This window comes from Salmo trutta, chromosome 13, assembly GCF_901001165.1.
Source record: "Salmo trutta chromosome 13, fSalTru1.1, whole genome shotgun sequence".
Taxonomy (NCBI): Eukaryota; Metazoa; Chordata; class Actinopteri; order Salmoniformes; family Salmonidae; genus Salmo; species Salmo trutta.
The window spans coordinates 45,660,482-45,675,153 of NC_042969.1; the positions used below are offsets into that span (position 1 = coordinate 45,660,482).

General features: G+C 46.0%; 1 protein-coding gene across 3 annotated transcripts in view; it reads right to left on the minus strand.

Moving 5' to 3' along the window:
• Nucleotides 1–4,303, minus strand: part of LOC115205843 (segment polarity protein dishevelled homolog DVL-3) — a 52,683-nt gene extending 48,380 nt beyond the window's left edge. For 2 of the 3 annotated variants that reach the window (XM_029772212.1, XM_029772211.1), the window contains exon 1: nt 3,794–4,303. In XM_029772212.1, coding sequence (XP_029628072.1) covers nt 3,794–3,954 — 161 coding nt within the window. In that variant the 5' untranslated portion in view covers nt 3,955–4,303. Of the gene's footprint in view, nt 1–3,237; nt 3,372–3,793 lie in introns of those variants that run through there. The other variant, XM_029772213.1, reaches the window with a different exon arrangement.
• Nucleotides 4,304–14,672: the final 10,369 nt, after the last annotated feature.

The window sequence follows — 14,672 nt, forward strand, 5'->3', positions numbered from 1 at the left end:
AAGAAAGTAAAAGTGCAATATGTGCCATGTAAAAAAGCGAACGTTTAAGTTCCTTGCTCAGAACATGAGAACATATGAAAGCTGGTGGTTCCTTTTAACATGAGTCTTCAATATTCCTAGGTAAGAAGTTTTAGGTTGTAGTTATTATAAGAATTATAGGACTATTTCTCTCTATACGATTTGTATTTCATATACCTTTGACTATTGGATGTTCTTATATGCACTTCAGTATTGCCAGTGTAACAGTATAGCTTCCGTCCCTCTCCTCGCTCCTACCTGGGCTTGAACCAGGAACACATCAACAACAGCCACCCTCGAAGCAGCGTTACCCATGTAGAGCAAGGGGAACAACCACTCCCAAGTCTCAGAGCGAGTGACGTTTGAAACGCTATTAGCGTGCACCCACTAACTAGCTAGCTATTTCACATCGATTACACCAGCCTAATCTCGGGGGTTGAAGTCATAAACAGCACAATGCTTGAAGAATTGCGAAGAGCTGCTGGCAAACGCACGAAGGTGCTGTTTGAATGAATGGTTACGAGCCTGCGAGCCTGCTGCCTACCATTGCTCAGTCAGACTGCTCTATCAAATATCAAATCATAGACTTAATTATAACATAATAACACACAGAAATACGAGCCTTGGGTAATTAATATGGTCGAATCCGGAAACTATCATTTCGAAAACGAAACGTTTATTATTTCAGTGAAATACGGGACCGTTCCGTATTTTATCTAACGGGTGGCATCCCTAAGTCTAAATATTCCTGTTACATTGCACAACCTTCAATGTTGTCATAATTATGTACAATTCTGGCAAATTAATTACGGCCTTTGTTAGGAATAAATGTTCGCAATGAGCCAGGCGGCCCAAACTGCTGTATATACCCTGACTGCTTGCACGGAACGCAAGAGATGTGACCCAAATTCATCTTAGCAGGCAATATTAACTAAATATGCAGGTTTAAAAATATATACTTGTGTATTGATTTTAAAGAAAGGCATTGATGTTTATGGTTAGGTACATTGGTGCAACGACAGTGCTTTTTTCGCAAATGTGCTTCTTAAATCTTTACCCGTTTGTCGAAGTTGGCTGTGATTCGATGAGAAATTAAAAGGCACCGCATCGATTATATGCAACGCAGGACACGTTAGATAAACTAGTAATATCATCAACCATGTGTAGTTAACTAGTGATTATGTTAAGATTGACAGTTTTTTATAAGATACGTTTAATGCTAGCTAGCAACTTACCTTGGCTTCTTGCTGCCCTCGCATAACAAGTAGTCAGCCTACCATGCAGGCTCCTCGTGGAGTGCAATGTAAGGCAGGTGGATAGAGCGTTGGACTAGTAACCGGAAGGTTGCAAAAACTAATCCCCGAGGTGACAAGGTAAAAATCTGTTGTTCTGCCCCTGAACATGGCAGTTAACCTCCGTTCCCAGGCCGTCATTGAAAATAAGAATGTGTTCTTAATCTGACTTGCCTAGTTAAATAAAGGTGTAAAAAAATATTTTATTTTTAAATAAAAAATTAAATAAAAAATAATGTATTTAAATTCAAAATTCGGCATATCGATGGCCAAAAATACAGATTACCGATTGTTATGAAAACTTGAAATCGTCCCTAATTAATCTGCCATTCCGATTAATTGGTCGACCTCTAATTGATATACACATACAGTGCATTCAGAAAGTATTCAGACCCCTTGACTTTTTCCACATTTTGTTATGTTACAGCCTTATTCTCAAATGGATCAAATAGTTTTTCCCCCTCATCAATCTACACACAATACCCCATAATGACAAAGCAAATTTCTAAAAATAAAAAAACTGAAATATTATATTTACATAAGTATTCAGACCCTTTGCTCAGTACTTTGCTGAAGCACCTTTGGCAGCGATTACAGCCTTGAGTCTTCTTGGGTATGACGCTACATGCTTGGCACACCTGTATTTGGGGAGTTTCTCACATTATTCTCTAAAAATCCTCTCGAGCTCTGTCAGGTTGGATCGGGAGCATTACTGTACAGCTATTTTCAGGTCTCTCCAGAGATGTTCGATCAGGTTCAAGTCCGAGCTCTGGCTGGGCCCCTCAAGGACATTTAGAGACTTGTCCCGAAGCCAGTCCTGCGTTGTCTAGGCTGTGTGCTTTGGGTCATTGTCCTGTTTGAAGGTAAACCTTTGCCCCAGTCAGAGGTCCTGAGCGCTCGGGAGCAGGTTTTCATCAAGGATCTCTCTGTACTTTGCTCCATTCATCTTTCCCTCAATCCTGACTAGTCTCCCAGTCCCTGTCACTGAAAAACATCCCCACAGCAAGATGCTGCCACCACCATGCTTCATCGTAGGAATGGTTCCAGGTTTCCTTCAGATGTGACGCTTGGCATTTCAGGCCAAAGAGTTCAATCTTGTTTCTCATGGTCTGAGTACTTTAGGTGCCTTTTGGCTAACTCCAAGCGGGCTGTCATGTGCCTTTTACTGAGGAGTTGCTTCCGTCTGGCCACTCTACCATAAAGGCCTGATTAGTGAAGTGCTGCAGAGATGGTCGTCCCTCTGGAAGATTCTTCCATCTCCACAGAGGAACTCTGGAGCTCTGTCAGAGTGACCATTGGGTTCTTGGTCACCTCCTTGACCAAGACCCTTCTCCCCCGATTGCTCAGTTTGGCGTTTGGCCAGGTGGTCAGCTCTTGGAAGAGTCTTGGTGGTTCCAAACTTAGTTCCATTTAAGAATGATGGAGGCCACTGTGTTCTTGGGGACCTTCAATGCTGCAGAAACGTTTACCCTTCCCCAGATCTGTGCCTCAACACAATCTGGTCTCGGAGCTCACAGACAATACCCTCAGTAAATCAGAGTGTGGGGAGAACTCGGATTTCCACTAGATGGCACAGTCAAAGTCAAAATTCTTAAAACTTAATGGAAACAAAAATCTGCTTTTTAGTATTAAGGTTAGGCTTAGGCATAAGGTTAGCACTGTGGTTAAGGTTAGGTTTACAATCAAATTTTAAGAAGATCAATTGTAGAATAGGCGGTGTTTATGACTTTGTGGCTGTGGTAACTAGTGACAACCGAGGACTACTGTCTCGTGCGCATGATGGAGTTGCCCTGTAAACTATCGAATTTAGGAACATTCCAAGCACAAAGTTTCGTTATTTTGTAAAATCCTTTTTATGCTCGAAAATGATCACAACGGACGGCCGCTCTTCCGAGAAAACGCAAAGCCGTGCGCTTTAGTAACTCACCATTAAAAGCTGTCGATTGACCCGTTTTTCCCTCTAGCCTCCCCAAAGCATAGTCTGTGTTTTTTAGGGGGTGGGAGGGGAGACCTCGGAAACCATAAACACTTCCTATGTGGCATTAACAGAAAAGCAAGGGTTTGGAACAACTCCGTCCCTCATAAAAAAAATCTGACTTCCAACCGCACCACTGCCCCCCACCCAGTATCCTCAGTGATGCCAATAACCGGGGTCCTCCATTTCCAAAATGGACGCTCTTGATATATGAAATAAACTACAATCTATCCCATTTGATCAGATCGGATTACATATTTGTAGCCTATTCAAAACCCTGGTGGGAAAGCTATTTACTGTATTTTAGCTATGCGTAAAGGCGCTCTAAAAGTCTAGGCTATCAAGTGACATTGACAGGAGAGGCGGGGCGCAGAGAATGAGTACGATAATGTAAAATCTCAGTATCTACCGAACAGTATCAATAACAGGAAAGATAAATACACCACTTCTACGCCCCATATTTATATGGAAGAGCAGCAAAGTAAGTTACTTTGCACAATGGTCTTACCCGAAATCATCGTCCATAGATTTGAAGAAAAATGTATAGTTGGGTTTATTGAGGGCATTTTTGAAGTCGGCAAGAGTTACCCTGTCGGCAGCGATGGGCAACTTGACCAGGTACGGAGTTTCCTGGTCGTCCAAATGATAGATAATTTTGGTCTCCCCCATGGCGAACCGCTGGGGAGGGTAAATCCGGTTACATCCAGCCCCGTGTCCGCTCTCTCCCTTCCTGGCGCTGGATATTCCACAGTGTCTCCTCCAGCCTGTTTCCCGGCTGTTGTCAACTCTTCGCTCCACGTCGTGAGGCGGACCCTGCACGACGCCAACTGCGGACAGATGTGTCCAAATAAAACACGTAAAAACGTGGTATTATTTTTGTTCGTTGCAGTCTCTCATCACAAAATAACGGAATTGGGTTAATTTGCCCCGGTTATGAGCCTCGGATTGCGCTCTATATCGGCGGACACCGCTTTCCCTGCTCGTTGTAACATCTGTCCGCGGATGTATGAGAATAGCCCCTCCTTTCAACATTCCAATGAAACTCCCTCTAGAGGACTGGGAATGAAATGAACAAGAAATTTGATAGGAACTCTTGAAGATTTAGGAAAATACGGATAGATTTGTATCATGTAGGCTATAAGGAAAAACGTCTTAGCCTACAAGCAATGGCAATTTGTCTGTCTGTTGTTAGATCATATGCAATGTGTTTGGTGTCAAGGCTTAGTTTAGCTTGGCATCCCTCATCATTATAGGCCTTCAGGTAGACCAGGGCCCTTTCCCGATAGCGACGGAACTTGCTTACGAGTGTTTTAAACACGTCGTTCCAACAACAGCCGAAGATGTAACATGCGTTTTCCAAAACACCACGGAGAGAGAGCGTTTGCTAAGTGCGTCTTTGGAGCATGTGTCGATACTGAAAAGGATCGAAAGAAAGCAGCGCTGCTCTCGGATAAGTTTTCTATATTAAAACCTTTCTATATAAAAAAATATATATTTCACAATGCTGACGACGGATCAGTTACTATAGAGCAGTAGGGATGCGTGGGTAAAATCACTGGGGAAGCCAAGCCCCCCCAAAAAGCCATATTACAACAACCTATGTGTTGTGATAATTGCCTTGTTTGCTCTATAACCCTATGCCTTGTGACCGTGATATATACACTACATGACCAAAAGTATGTGCACACCTGCTCTTCGAACATCTCTTCCAAAATCATGGGCATTAATATGGAGTTGGTCCCCCCTTTGCTCCAAAAAAAGCAGTCTCCACTCTTCTGGGAAGGCTGTCTACTAGATGTTGGAACATTGCTTGGGGGGTCTTCCCTGTGGCTCAGTGGTAGAGCATGGTGTGTGCAATGCCAGGGTTGTGGGTTCGATTCCCATGGGGGGCCAGTACAACACAACAAAACAAAACAAAATTATGAAATGTATGCTACTGTAAGTCGCTCTGGATAAGAGCGTCTGCTAAATTACTAAAATGTAATCGCTGCGGAGACTTGCTTCCATTCAGCCACAAGAGTGGAGTGAGGTCGGGCACTGATGTTAGGAGATTACACCTGTCTCGCAGTCAGCATTCCAATTCATCCCAAAGGTGTTCTATGTGGTTGAGGTCAGGCCTCTGTGCAGGCCAGTCAAATTCTTCCACACCGACCTCGACAAACCATGTCTGTTTGGACCTCGCTTTGTGCACAGAGGCAATGTCATGCTGAAACCATGAAAAACAGCCCCAGACCATTATTCCTCCTCCACCAAACTTTGCATTGGGGCAGGTAGCGTTCTCCTGGCATCCACCAAACCAAGATTCATCCGTCGGACTGCCAGATGGTGAAGCACTCCAGAGAACGCGTTTCCACGGACACACCTGTTAGCAACGAGTGTGGCTGAAATAGCCAAATCTACTAATTTGAAGGGGTGTCCACATACTTTTGTATATATAGGATGGGCCTAAGGCCGAGACAATAAGAAGACACAATGAAGAATAAAATCAACCACACCTTTGTTTCATCACAAAACTGGAGAGCGACCTCTGTCTGGTGAAGTTGTCAAAGCATATTGCATGCAACAAAACAGTTACATGACCTACAGCATGGTCAAGCAAGTTGTTTCCCACATTTTCAGACCACTAAATAACTATTGATTTAGAACCACAGAGAGTTACCGCAAGTCACAAAGAAAACAGGAGCTGCCTCCACTATTCCAGCACCATTTCATCATCAAATCACCTCTGCTTATTCTAATACATTGACAACTAAAAGATACCAACAACGATTTAGTCCAATCAACGAGCTAAATATGATGTGGCTGTCCGTAGTTCTGATTTCTGTGTGTGTGTGTGTGTGTGTCTCCCTATCCCAGTCTGCTGTCCCCACATGCTTCAAGATGTCCACCAGTCTTCCTGTACCCAAAAAGTCAAAGGTAACTGAACTTAATGACTATCGCCCTGTAGCACTCATCTCTGTCATCATGAAGTGCTTTGAGAGACTAGTCAAGGATCATATCACCTCTACCTTACCTGCCACCCTAGACCCACTTCAATTTGCTTACTGCCCCAATATATCGACAGACGATGCAATCGCCATCACTCTGCACACTGCTCTGTCCCATCTGGACAAGAGGAATACCTATGTAAGAATGCTGTTCATTGACTACAGCTCAGCATTCAACACCATAGTACCCTCCAAGCTCATCACTAAGCTCGAGGCCCTGGGTCTGAACCCCGCCCTGTGCAACTGGGTCCTGGACTTCCTGACGGGCCGCCCCCAGGTGGTGAAGGTAGGAAACATCACCTTCACTCCGCTGATCCTCAACACTGGGGCCCCACAAGGGTGCGCGCCCAGCCTTGTGTACTCCCTGTTTACCCATGACTGCGTGGCCAAGCACGCCTCCAACTCAATCATCAAGTTTGCAGATGACACAACAGTAGTAGGCTTGATAGTAGTAGTAGGCTTGATTACCAACGATGACGAGACAGCCTACAGGGAGGAGGTGAGGGCTCTGGGACTGTGGTGTCTGGAAAACAACCTCTCACTCAACGTCAACAAAATAAAGGAGATGATCGTGGACTTTAGGAAACAGCAGAGGGTACCCCCCTATCTACATCGATGGGACCGCAGTGGAGAAGGTGGAAAGGTTCAAGATCCTTGGCGTACACATCACTGACAAACTGAAATGACCACCCACACAGATGGTGTGGTGAAGAAGGCGCAACAGAGCCTCTTCAATCTCAGGAGGCTAAAGAAATTTGTCTTGTCACCTAAAACCCTCACAAACTTTTACAGATGCACAATTGAAAGGATCCTGTCGGGCTGTATCACCACCTGGTACGGCAAATACACAGCCCGCAACCGCAGGGCTCTCCAGAGGGTGGTGCGGTCTGCCCAACACATTACCGGGGGCAAACTACCCTCCCTCCAGGACACCTACAGCACCCAATGTCACAGGAAGGCCAAAAAGATAATCAAGGACATCAACCACCCGAGCCTCTGCCTGTTCACCCTGTTATCATCCAGAAGGCGAGGTCAGTACAGGTGCATCAAAGCTGGGACCGAGAGACTGAAAAACAGCTTCTATCTCAAGGCCATCAGACTGTTAAACAGCCATCACTAGCACATTAGAGGCTGCTGCCTATAGGCATAGACTAGAAATCACTGGCCACTTTATGAAATGGAACCCTAGTCACTTTAATAATGTTAACATATCTGGCATTACTCATCTCATATGTATATACTGTATTCTATACTATTCTACAGTATCTTAGTCACTTAATAATGTTAACATATCTTGCATTACTCATCTCATATGTATATACTGTTTTCTATACTATTCTACGGCATCTTAGTCACTTAATAATGTTTACATATCTTGCATTACTCATCTCATATGTATATACTGTATTCTATACTATTCTACTGTATCTTAGTCCGTTCCGCTCTGATATCGCTCGTCCATATGTATATAGTCTTAATTCATTCCTACTTAGATGTGTGTGTATTGGGTAAATGTTGTGTAATTTGTTAGATATTACTTGTTAGATATTACTGCACTGTCGGAGCTAGATGCACAAGCATTTCGCTACACCCGCAATTACATCTGCTAATCACGTGTATGTAACCAATAACATTTTATTTTATTTGTGTGTATGTATGCATTCCTGCAAGTAGAAAAACAATTTTGACTCACCCTACTTGTAGAGAAACGCCAATGCCGTCCTCCTCTTTCATTTTTGAGGAAACGGTCTATGACTCTGTTGTACAGTACATGCTTTTATTTTCTGTTGTCCTCGGCTACCTGGCTAAAATGCTTGCTTACTAGCCTAACTTCCTTTCATGGGCAACGTTAGCTAGTTAATATTAGCCTTCTGCTAGTACATTTACAGTATCTACATATTGAACTTCCATCCTCTCAGGCCAGGGGCACAATGTATGAATTTATGGTTTGATCAGAATCCAGAAGCCCAAAGCCCTATCTCCATCTGTGGCTAACTTAGGAAAGGGCCAATTTTAGCTAGCTAGCTAGCTAGCCACTTGGGGACAACAACACAACGAGATGCAATAATTCAAGTTGCGTCTGTCAATGACATGTGCTCTCAATGCCATGTGATAGGAGTGAACCGATATCCAAACTGGCTTCCCTTTTTTGGAGAGAGCCAGGACCATTCAGTTGAGCTCACCCAGTTTAGCTCAACGCTGATTGACTATTATTTTATACTTGTTTTATCAAGGGAGGCCAAATGCTATCTGGTTTCCCTTGCATTCAATGCTACGGGAGGCAACAATGTCATACTATTTTTGACCAGAGGAGCGTCAGATAGATGGCCTACACATAGAGACAGTGGGGCGCTGTTTCACTCGCTCAGATGCTTTCTCCGGTGAGATACAGTACATTCAGCCTCTTGCAAAGTGAAGGAAAATTATGAAACACGGAGACATTGTTTTTTTCCCCTTGGTCAGTTTTTTGGGGGAAGCCTGGCCTCCCTTGGCATCCATGAAACCACGCCCCCAGTGGGCAAAACCTGGTTGAAAAGACTTCAGTATAGGCCTCTGTCACAGCTGTTAGAAGGAGCGGACCAAGATGCAGCGTTTTCGTAGTTCCACATATTTATTTAACCTCTAGGGGCTAAGGGGCAGTATTGAAAAATGTACGGATGAAAAACGTACCCAATTTAAACAGGTTACTACTCTGGCCCAGAAAATAGAATATGCATATTATTAGTAGATTTGGATAGAAAACACTCTGAAGTTTCTAAAACTGTTTGAATGGTGTCTCTAATGATAACAGAACTCATATGGCAGGCAAAAACCTGAGAAAAAATACAAGCAGGAAATGAAAATCTTGTGGCTGTACTATTTTCAAGTCATTGCCAATAAAACACACAGTGACAAAGGATTAATTTTGCACTTCCTATGGCTTCCACTAGATGTCAACAGTCTTTATAAAGTTGTTTGAAGCGTCTATGATGAACAGAGACCGGATGAGAAGGAAGGGAAGTTGATGTCCCTGGGATGTTGTCACTTCATTATTGCGCGTTCATGCGCGTTCATGTGAGATGAGACCTTTTTCAAAACGTTTATCAAGACACAGGAAAGGTCCGGTTGAAATATTACTGATGTTTCACGTTAAAAATGGCCCTAAAGATTGATGCTAAACAACGTTTGACATGTTTGAACGAACGTAAATAGATGTTTTTTTTAACTTTTCGTCGTGACTTTTCCCTCCCGCGCCCTACATTTTGAGTAGCCTACCGAACGCGCTAACAACATGGAACAACATGGAGTTATTTGGACATAAATTATGAACTTCATTGAAAAAAAAAACATTTGTTGTGGACCTGGGATTCCTGGAAGTGCCTTCTGATGAAGATTATTAAAGGTAAGGGAATATTTCTAATGTTATTTATGATTTTAGATGATTCCAACATGGCGGCTATCTGTATTGCTTAGTGTATTTTTCTGAGCAGAGTACTCAGATTATTGTAAAGTGTGCTTTCCCAGTAAAGTTATTTTGAAATCTGTCAATGCGGTTGCATTCAGGAGATGTTAATCTATAAGTCTTTGAATAACAGTTTAATACTTTAACCATGTTTTATAATGAGTATTTTTTTGTAAATTCACTGGCAGTTTTGGGGGAGACACATTTTCTCAACGACACGCGCCGATGTAAAATGCTGTTTTTGGATATAAATATGAACTTGATAGAACAAAAAATGCATGTATTGTCTAACATAATGTCCTAGGAGTGTCATTTGGTGAAGATTGTCAAAGGTTAGTGCATAATTGTAGCTGGTTTTCTGCTTTTGGTGACGCCTGTCCTTGAATTGAAAATGGATGTGTGTACTTTTTTGGCTATGTATTCTCCTAACATAATCTAACTTTATGCTTTCGCCGTAAAGCCTCTTTGAAATCGGACAATGTGGTTCGATTAAGGAGATGTTTATCTTTCAAATGGTGTAAAATAGTTGATTGTTTGAGAAATTGAAATTATTAGATTTTTGCTGTTTTGAATTTCCCGCCATGCTAGCAATCCCGTCAGTGGGATTCTATCCCCAATTAACCAGTGAAACCGAATGCAACAATTAAACACTTCAAAATATACACAAAACAACAAACCATGACGCAGGAGGATCAAATACACTCACAACGAATAATCACCCACAAACACATGTGAAACAAACATCAACTTAAATAGGACCTCCAATTAGAGTCAACGACAACCTGCTGCCTCTAATTGGAGGTCATGCCAAACACCAACATAGAAATGCAAAACTAGAAACTTAACATAGACATACAAAAACAGACAAACACCCCCTGTCACGCCCTGACCTACTCCACCATAGAAAATAACAGCTCACTATGGTCAGGACGTGACAGTACCCCCCCAAAGGTGCGGACTCCGACCGCGCCTAAAAAAACAACACAACACAAAGGGAGGGTAGGGTGGGTGACAACTGTCTATGGCGGCAGCTTTGGTTCCGGGCGTGGTACCCCCACTGCCCGCTGATCCCCCCGCTTCTGTATGTCCGGAGGAACCAGACCATGGATCCTCGCCGAATGCTTCGGACCACCAACCGCAGCTGAAAACTCGGGGCTAAAGACCGCCGCTGAAGACTCGGGCTGCAGGCCACCGCTGAAGGCTCGGGGCTGCAGGCCGCCGCTGAAGGCTCTGGGCTGCATGCCGCCGCTGAAGGCTCTGGGCTGCATGCCGCCGCTGATGGCTCTGTGCTGCATGCCGCCGCTGATGACTCTGGGCTGCAGGCCGTCGTGGAAGGCTCGGGGCTGCAGGCCGTCGCTGAAGGCTCGGGGCTGCAGGCCGTCGCTGAAGGCTCGGGGCTGCAGGCCGTCGCTGGAGGCTCGGGGCTGCAGGCCATCGCTGGAGGCTCGGGGCTGCATGCCGTCGCTGGAGGCTCGGGGGTGCAGACCGTCGCTGGAGGCTCGGGGGTGCAGACCGTCGCTGGAGGCTCGGGGGTGCAGACCGTCGCTGGAGGCTCGGGGGTGCAGACCGTCGCTGGAGGCTCGGGGGTGCAGACCGTCGCTGGAGGCTCGGGGGTGCAGACCGTCGCTTGAGGCTCCGGACTGGGAGGCGTCGCTGGAGGCTCCGGACTGAAGAGCGTCTCTGTAGGTTCCGGACTGGGGACCTTCACTGCAGGCTCCGTGCCATGGATCATCACTACTGGTTCCGCGTCATGGATAATCACTGGAGGCTTTGTGCCATGGAACATCACTGGAGGCTCCGGGCCATGGATCATCACTGGAGGCTCCGGGCCATGGATTATCACTGGATGCTCCGGGCCATGGATTATCACTGGAGGCTCCGGGCCATGGATTATCACTGGAGGCTTCGTGCCATGGATCATCCCTACAAGCTCCGGGCCATGGATCATCACTGGAGGCTTCGTGCCTTGGATCATCCCTACAGGCTCCGGGCCATGGATCATCACTGGAGGCTTCGTGCCATGGATTAACACTACAGGCTCCGGGCCATGGATCATCACTGGAGGCTTCATGCCATGGATTATCGCTGGAGACTTCGGACCATTGACCATCACTAGAGGCTTCCTACGGGGCGCTGGAACTGATCTCACCAGACTGGGGAGACGCACTGCGGACCGCGTGCTCAAAGCAGGCACCGGCCCTACCGGGCTATGGAGGCGCACTGGAGGAAGAGTACGCGGAGCAGGCACAGGGAACACTGGGCCTTGGAGGCGCACTGGAGGTCTGCTACGTGGGACTGGCATAGGAGGCGCCAGGCTAGTAACACGCACTTCGGGCTAGTGCGGGGAGCAAGAACAGGACGTACTGGGCTATGGTGGCGCACAGGAGGAAGAGTCGCGGAGCAGGCACAGGGTACACTGGGTCTTGGAGGCGCACTGGAGGTCTGGAGCGCACGGCCTGCACAACCCGCCCTGGCTGGATGCTCAACTCCGCTCGATAACTGCGGGGTGAGGGCACAGTTCGCACCGGCCTTTGAATGCGCCCTGACGACACAGTGCACTTCACCGCAAAGTACGGTGTCTGCTCCATCACTTGCTCCCCACAGTAAGCACGGGAAGTTGTCTCAGGACTCCAACCTGACTCTGCCCAACTCCCCTTGTGCCCCCCCTAAACATTTTTTGAGGCTGCCTCTCAGCCTTGCCTTTCGGTGCATATAGAGCCTCGTAGTATCGTCGCTCCTCTTTCACTGCTTCGATTTCCTCCCTGATTTCCTCCCTGCAGCCCAGATGTGACAGCCTCCCAAGTGGCGTAGCGGTCTACTCGATCCCAGGCTGTGTCACAACTGGCTTTGACCGGGAGTCCCATAGGGTCGGCGTACAATTGGCCCAGCGTCGTCCGGGTTAGGGGAGGCAAAAGAAACGCACACCTGTTTAGGCGAGGTGCTGGCTAGCGGAGTAGAACACTTGAAAAGGAGAGCCGCACACTCTAGGAGCTCAGATGCAATAATTGAATAACCTAATATCAAACGTTTCGACAGACAAGCTGTCTTCATCAGGGTATAATGTCAAACACTGCGGGTCACTAGTTTATATAGTGTCAAAGGACGCACACAGGTGTCTGTAATCATGGCCGGGTGTGGCCTGATATCATTGGTTAATTTGGAGAAATAAAAATAGCATACAAAAAACATGAATGATAGCATACGATCATAGAAACAATTTGGCTGCATAGGCCTACAAACATTTACAATGAATAGCAAAATCACAATAATCACAAGAATGGCTTCAGATCAAAGTCTACATTGAGACTGAAGGGAGCAAGGGTCTTTAAATTAAAGATGCAGGCAGCCTCTCGTTTTAACAATAAATTGTCGAGGTCACCCCCTCTCCTAGGGAGGGTGAAATGTTCGATGCCGATATAACGTAGGGACGAAAACTAGTGTTTCGCTTCCAAAAAGTGGGCCGCAACTGGGTAAGTTGAGTTTTTGCACCTAATGGTGCTACGATGCTCTGAGATTCGCACTTTTAATTTCTGCTTTGTTTTACCCACATCATTTTTACCACAAGAACAAGTTATAAGATAAATAACTCCCTTAGTGGAGCACGTGACAACACCTTTGATTGGGATCTGTTTCCCTGTTTGGGGGTGTTTGAAGGATCTACATTTGTAAGTGCCATTGCATTGAGCACAGCCATTACACATGTAGTTTCCATCTAGTAGGGGCGCAAATAAACATTGTGCAAGGATATCTTGGGGTGGTAAATCAGAGTTTACCAGTTGATCGCTGAGGTTTCTGCCCCGCGAGAATACGACCAAGGGATGGTCCGAAAAACACATTACCAATACTGTCATTGGATCTTAAAATGGGCAAATGTTTGTGAACGATTCCCTTCATTTGTTCAGAGCACTTTGAATAGCGGGTAGTTAGAACGCAAGAATGCTTCTTTTTGCGACACTGACCTTGAAAAAGATCAGTTCGTTTAGAATTTTCTCAATGACACTACCTGTAGACCCCCTCTGTCTAGGAGCAGTAACACACACTAACCCACTACCTGTAGACCCCCTCTGTCTAGGAGCAGTAACACACACTAACCCACTACCTGTAGACCCCCTCTGTCTAGGAGCAGTAACACACACTAACCCACTACCTGTAGACCCCCTCTGTCTAGGAGCAGTAACACACACTAACCCACTACCTGTAGACCCCCTCTGTCTAGGAGCAGTAACACACTAACCCACTACCTGTAGACCCCCTCTGTCTAGGAGCAGTAACACACTAACCCACTACCTGTAGACCCCCTCTGTCTAGGAGCAGTAACACACACTAACCCACTACCTGTAGACCCCCTCTGTCTAGGAGCAGTAACACACACTAACCCACTACCTGTAGACCCCCTCTGTCTAGGAGCAGTAACACACACTAACCCACTACCTGTAGACCCCCTCTGTCTAGGAGCAGTAACACACTAACCCACTACCTGTAGACCCCCTCTGTCTAGGAGCAGTAACACACTAACCCACTACCTGTAGACCCCCTCTGTCTAGGAGCAGTAACACACACTAACCCACTACCTGTAGACCCCCTCTGTCTAGGAACAGTAACACACACTAACCCACTACCTGTAGAACCCCTCTGTCTAGGAGCAGTAACACACACTAACCCACTACCTGTAGACCCCCTCTGTCTAGGAGCAGTAACACACTAACCCACTACCTGTAGACCCCCTCTGTCTAGGAGCAGTAACACACTAACCCACTACCTGTAGACCCCCTCTGTCTAGGAGCGGTAACACACTAACCCACTACCTGTAGACCCCCTCTGTCTAGGAGCAGTAACACACTAACCCACTACCTGTAGACCCCCTCTGTCTAGGAGCAGTAACACACACTAACCCACTACCTGTAGACCCCCTCTGTCTAGGAGCAGTAACACACACTAACCCACTACCTGTAGACCCC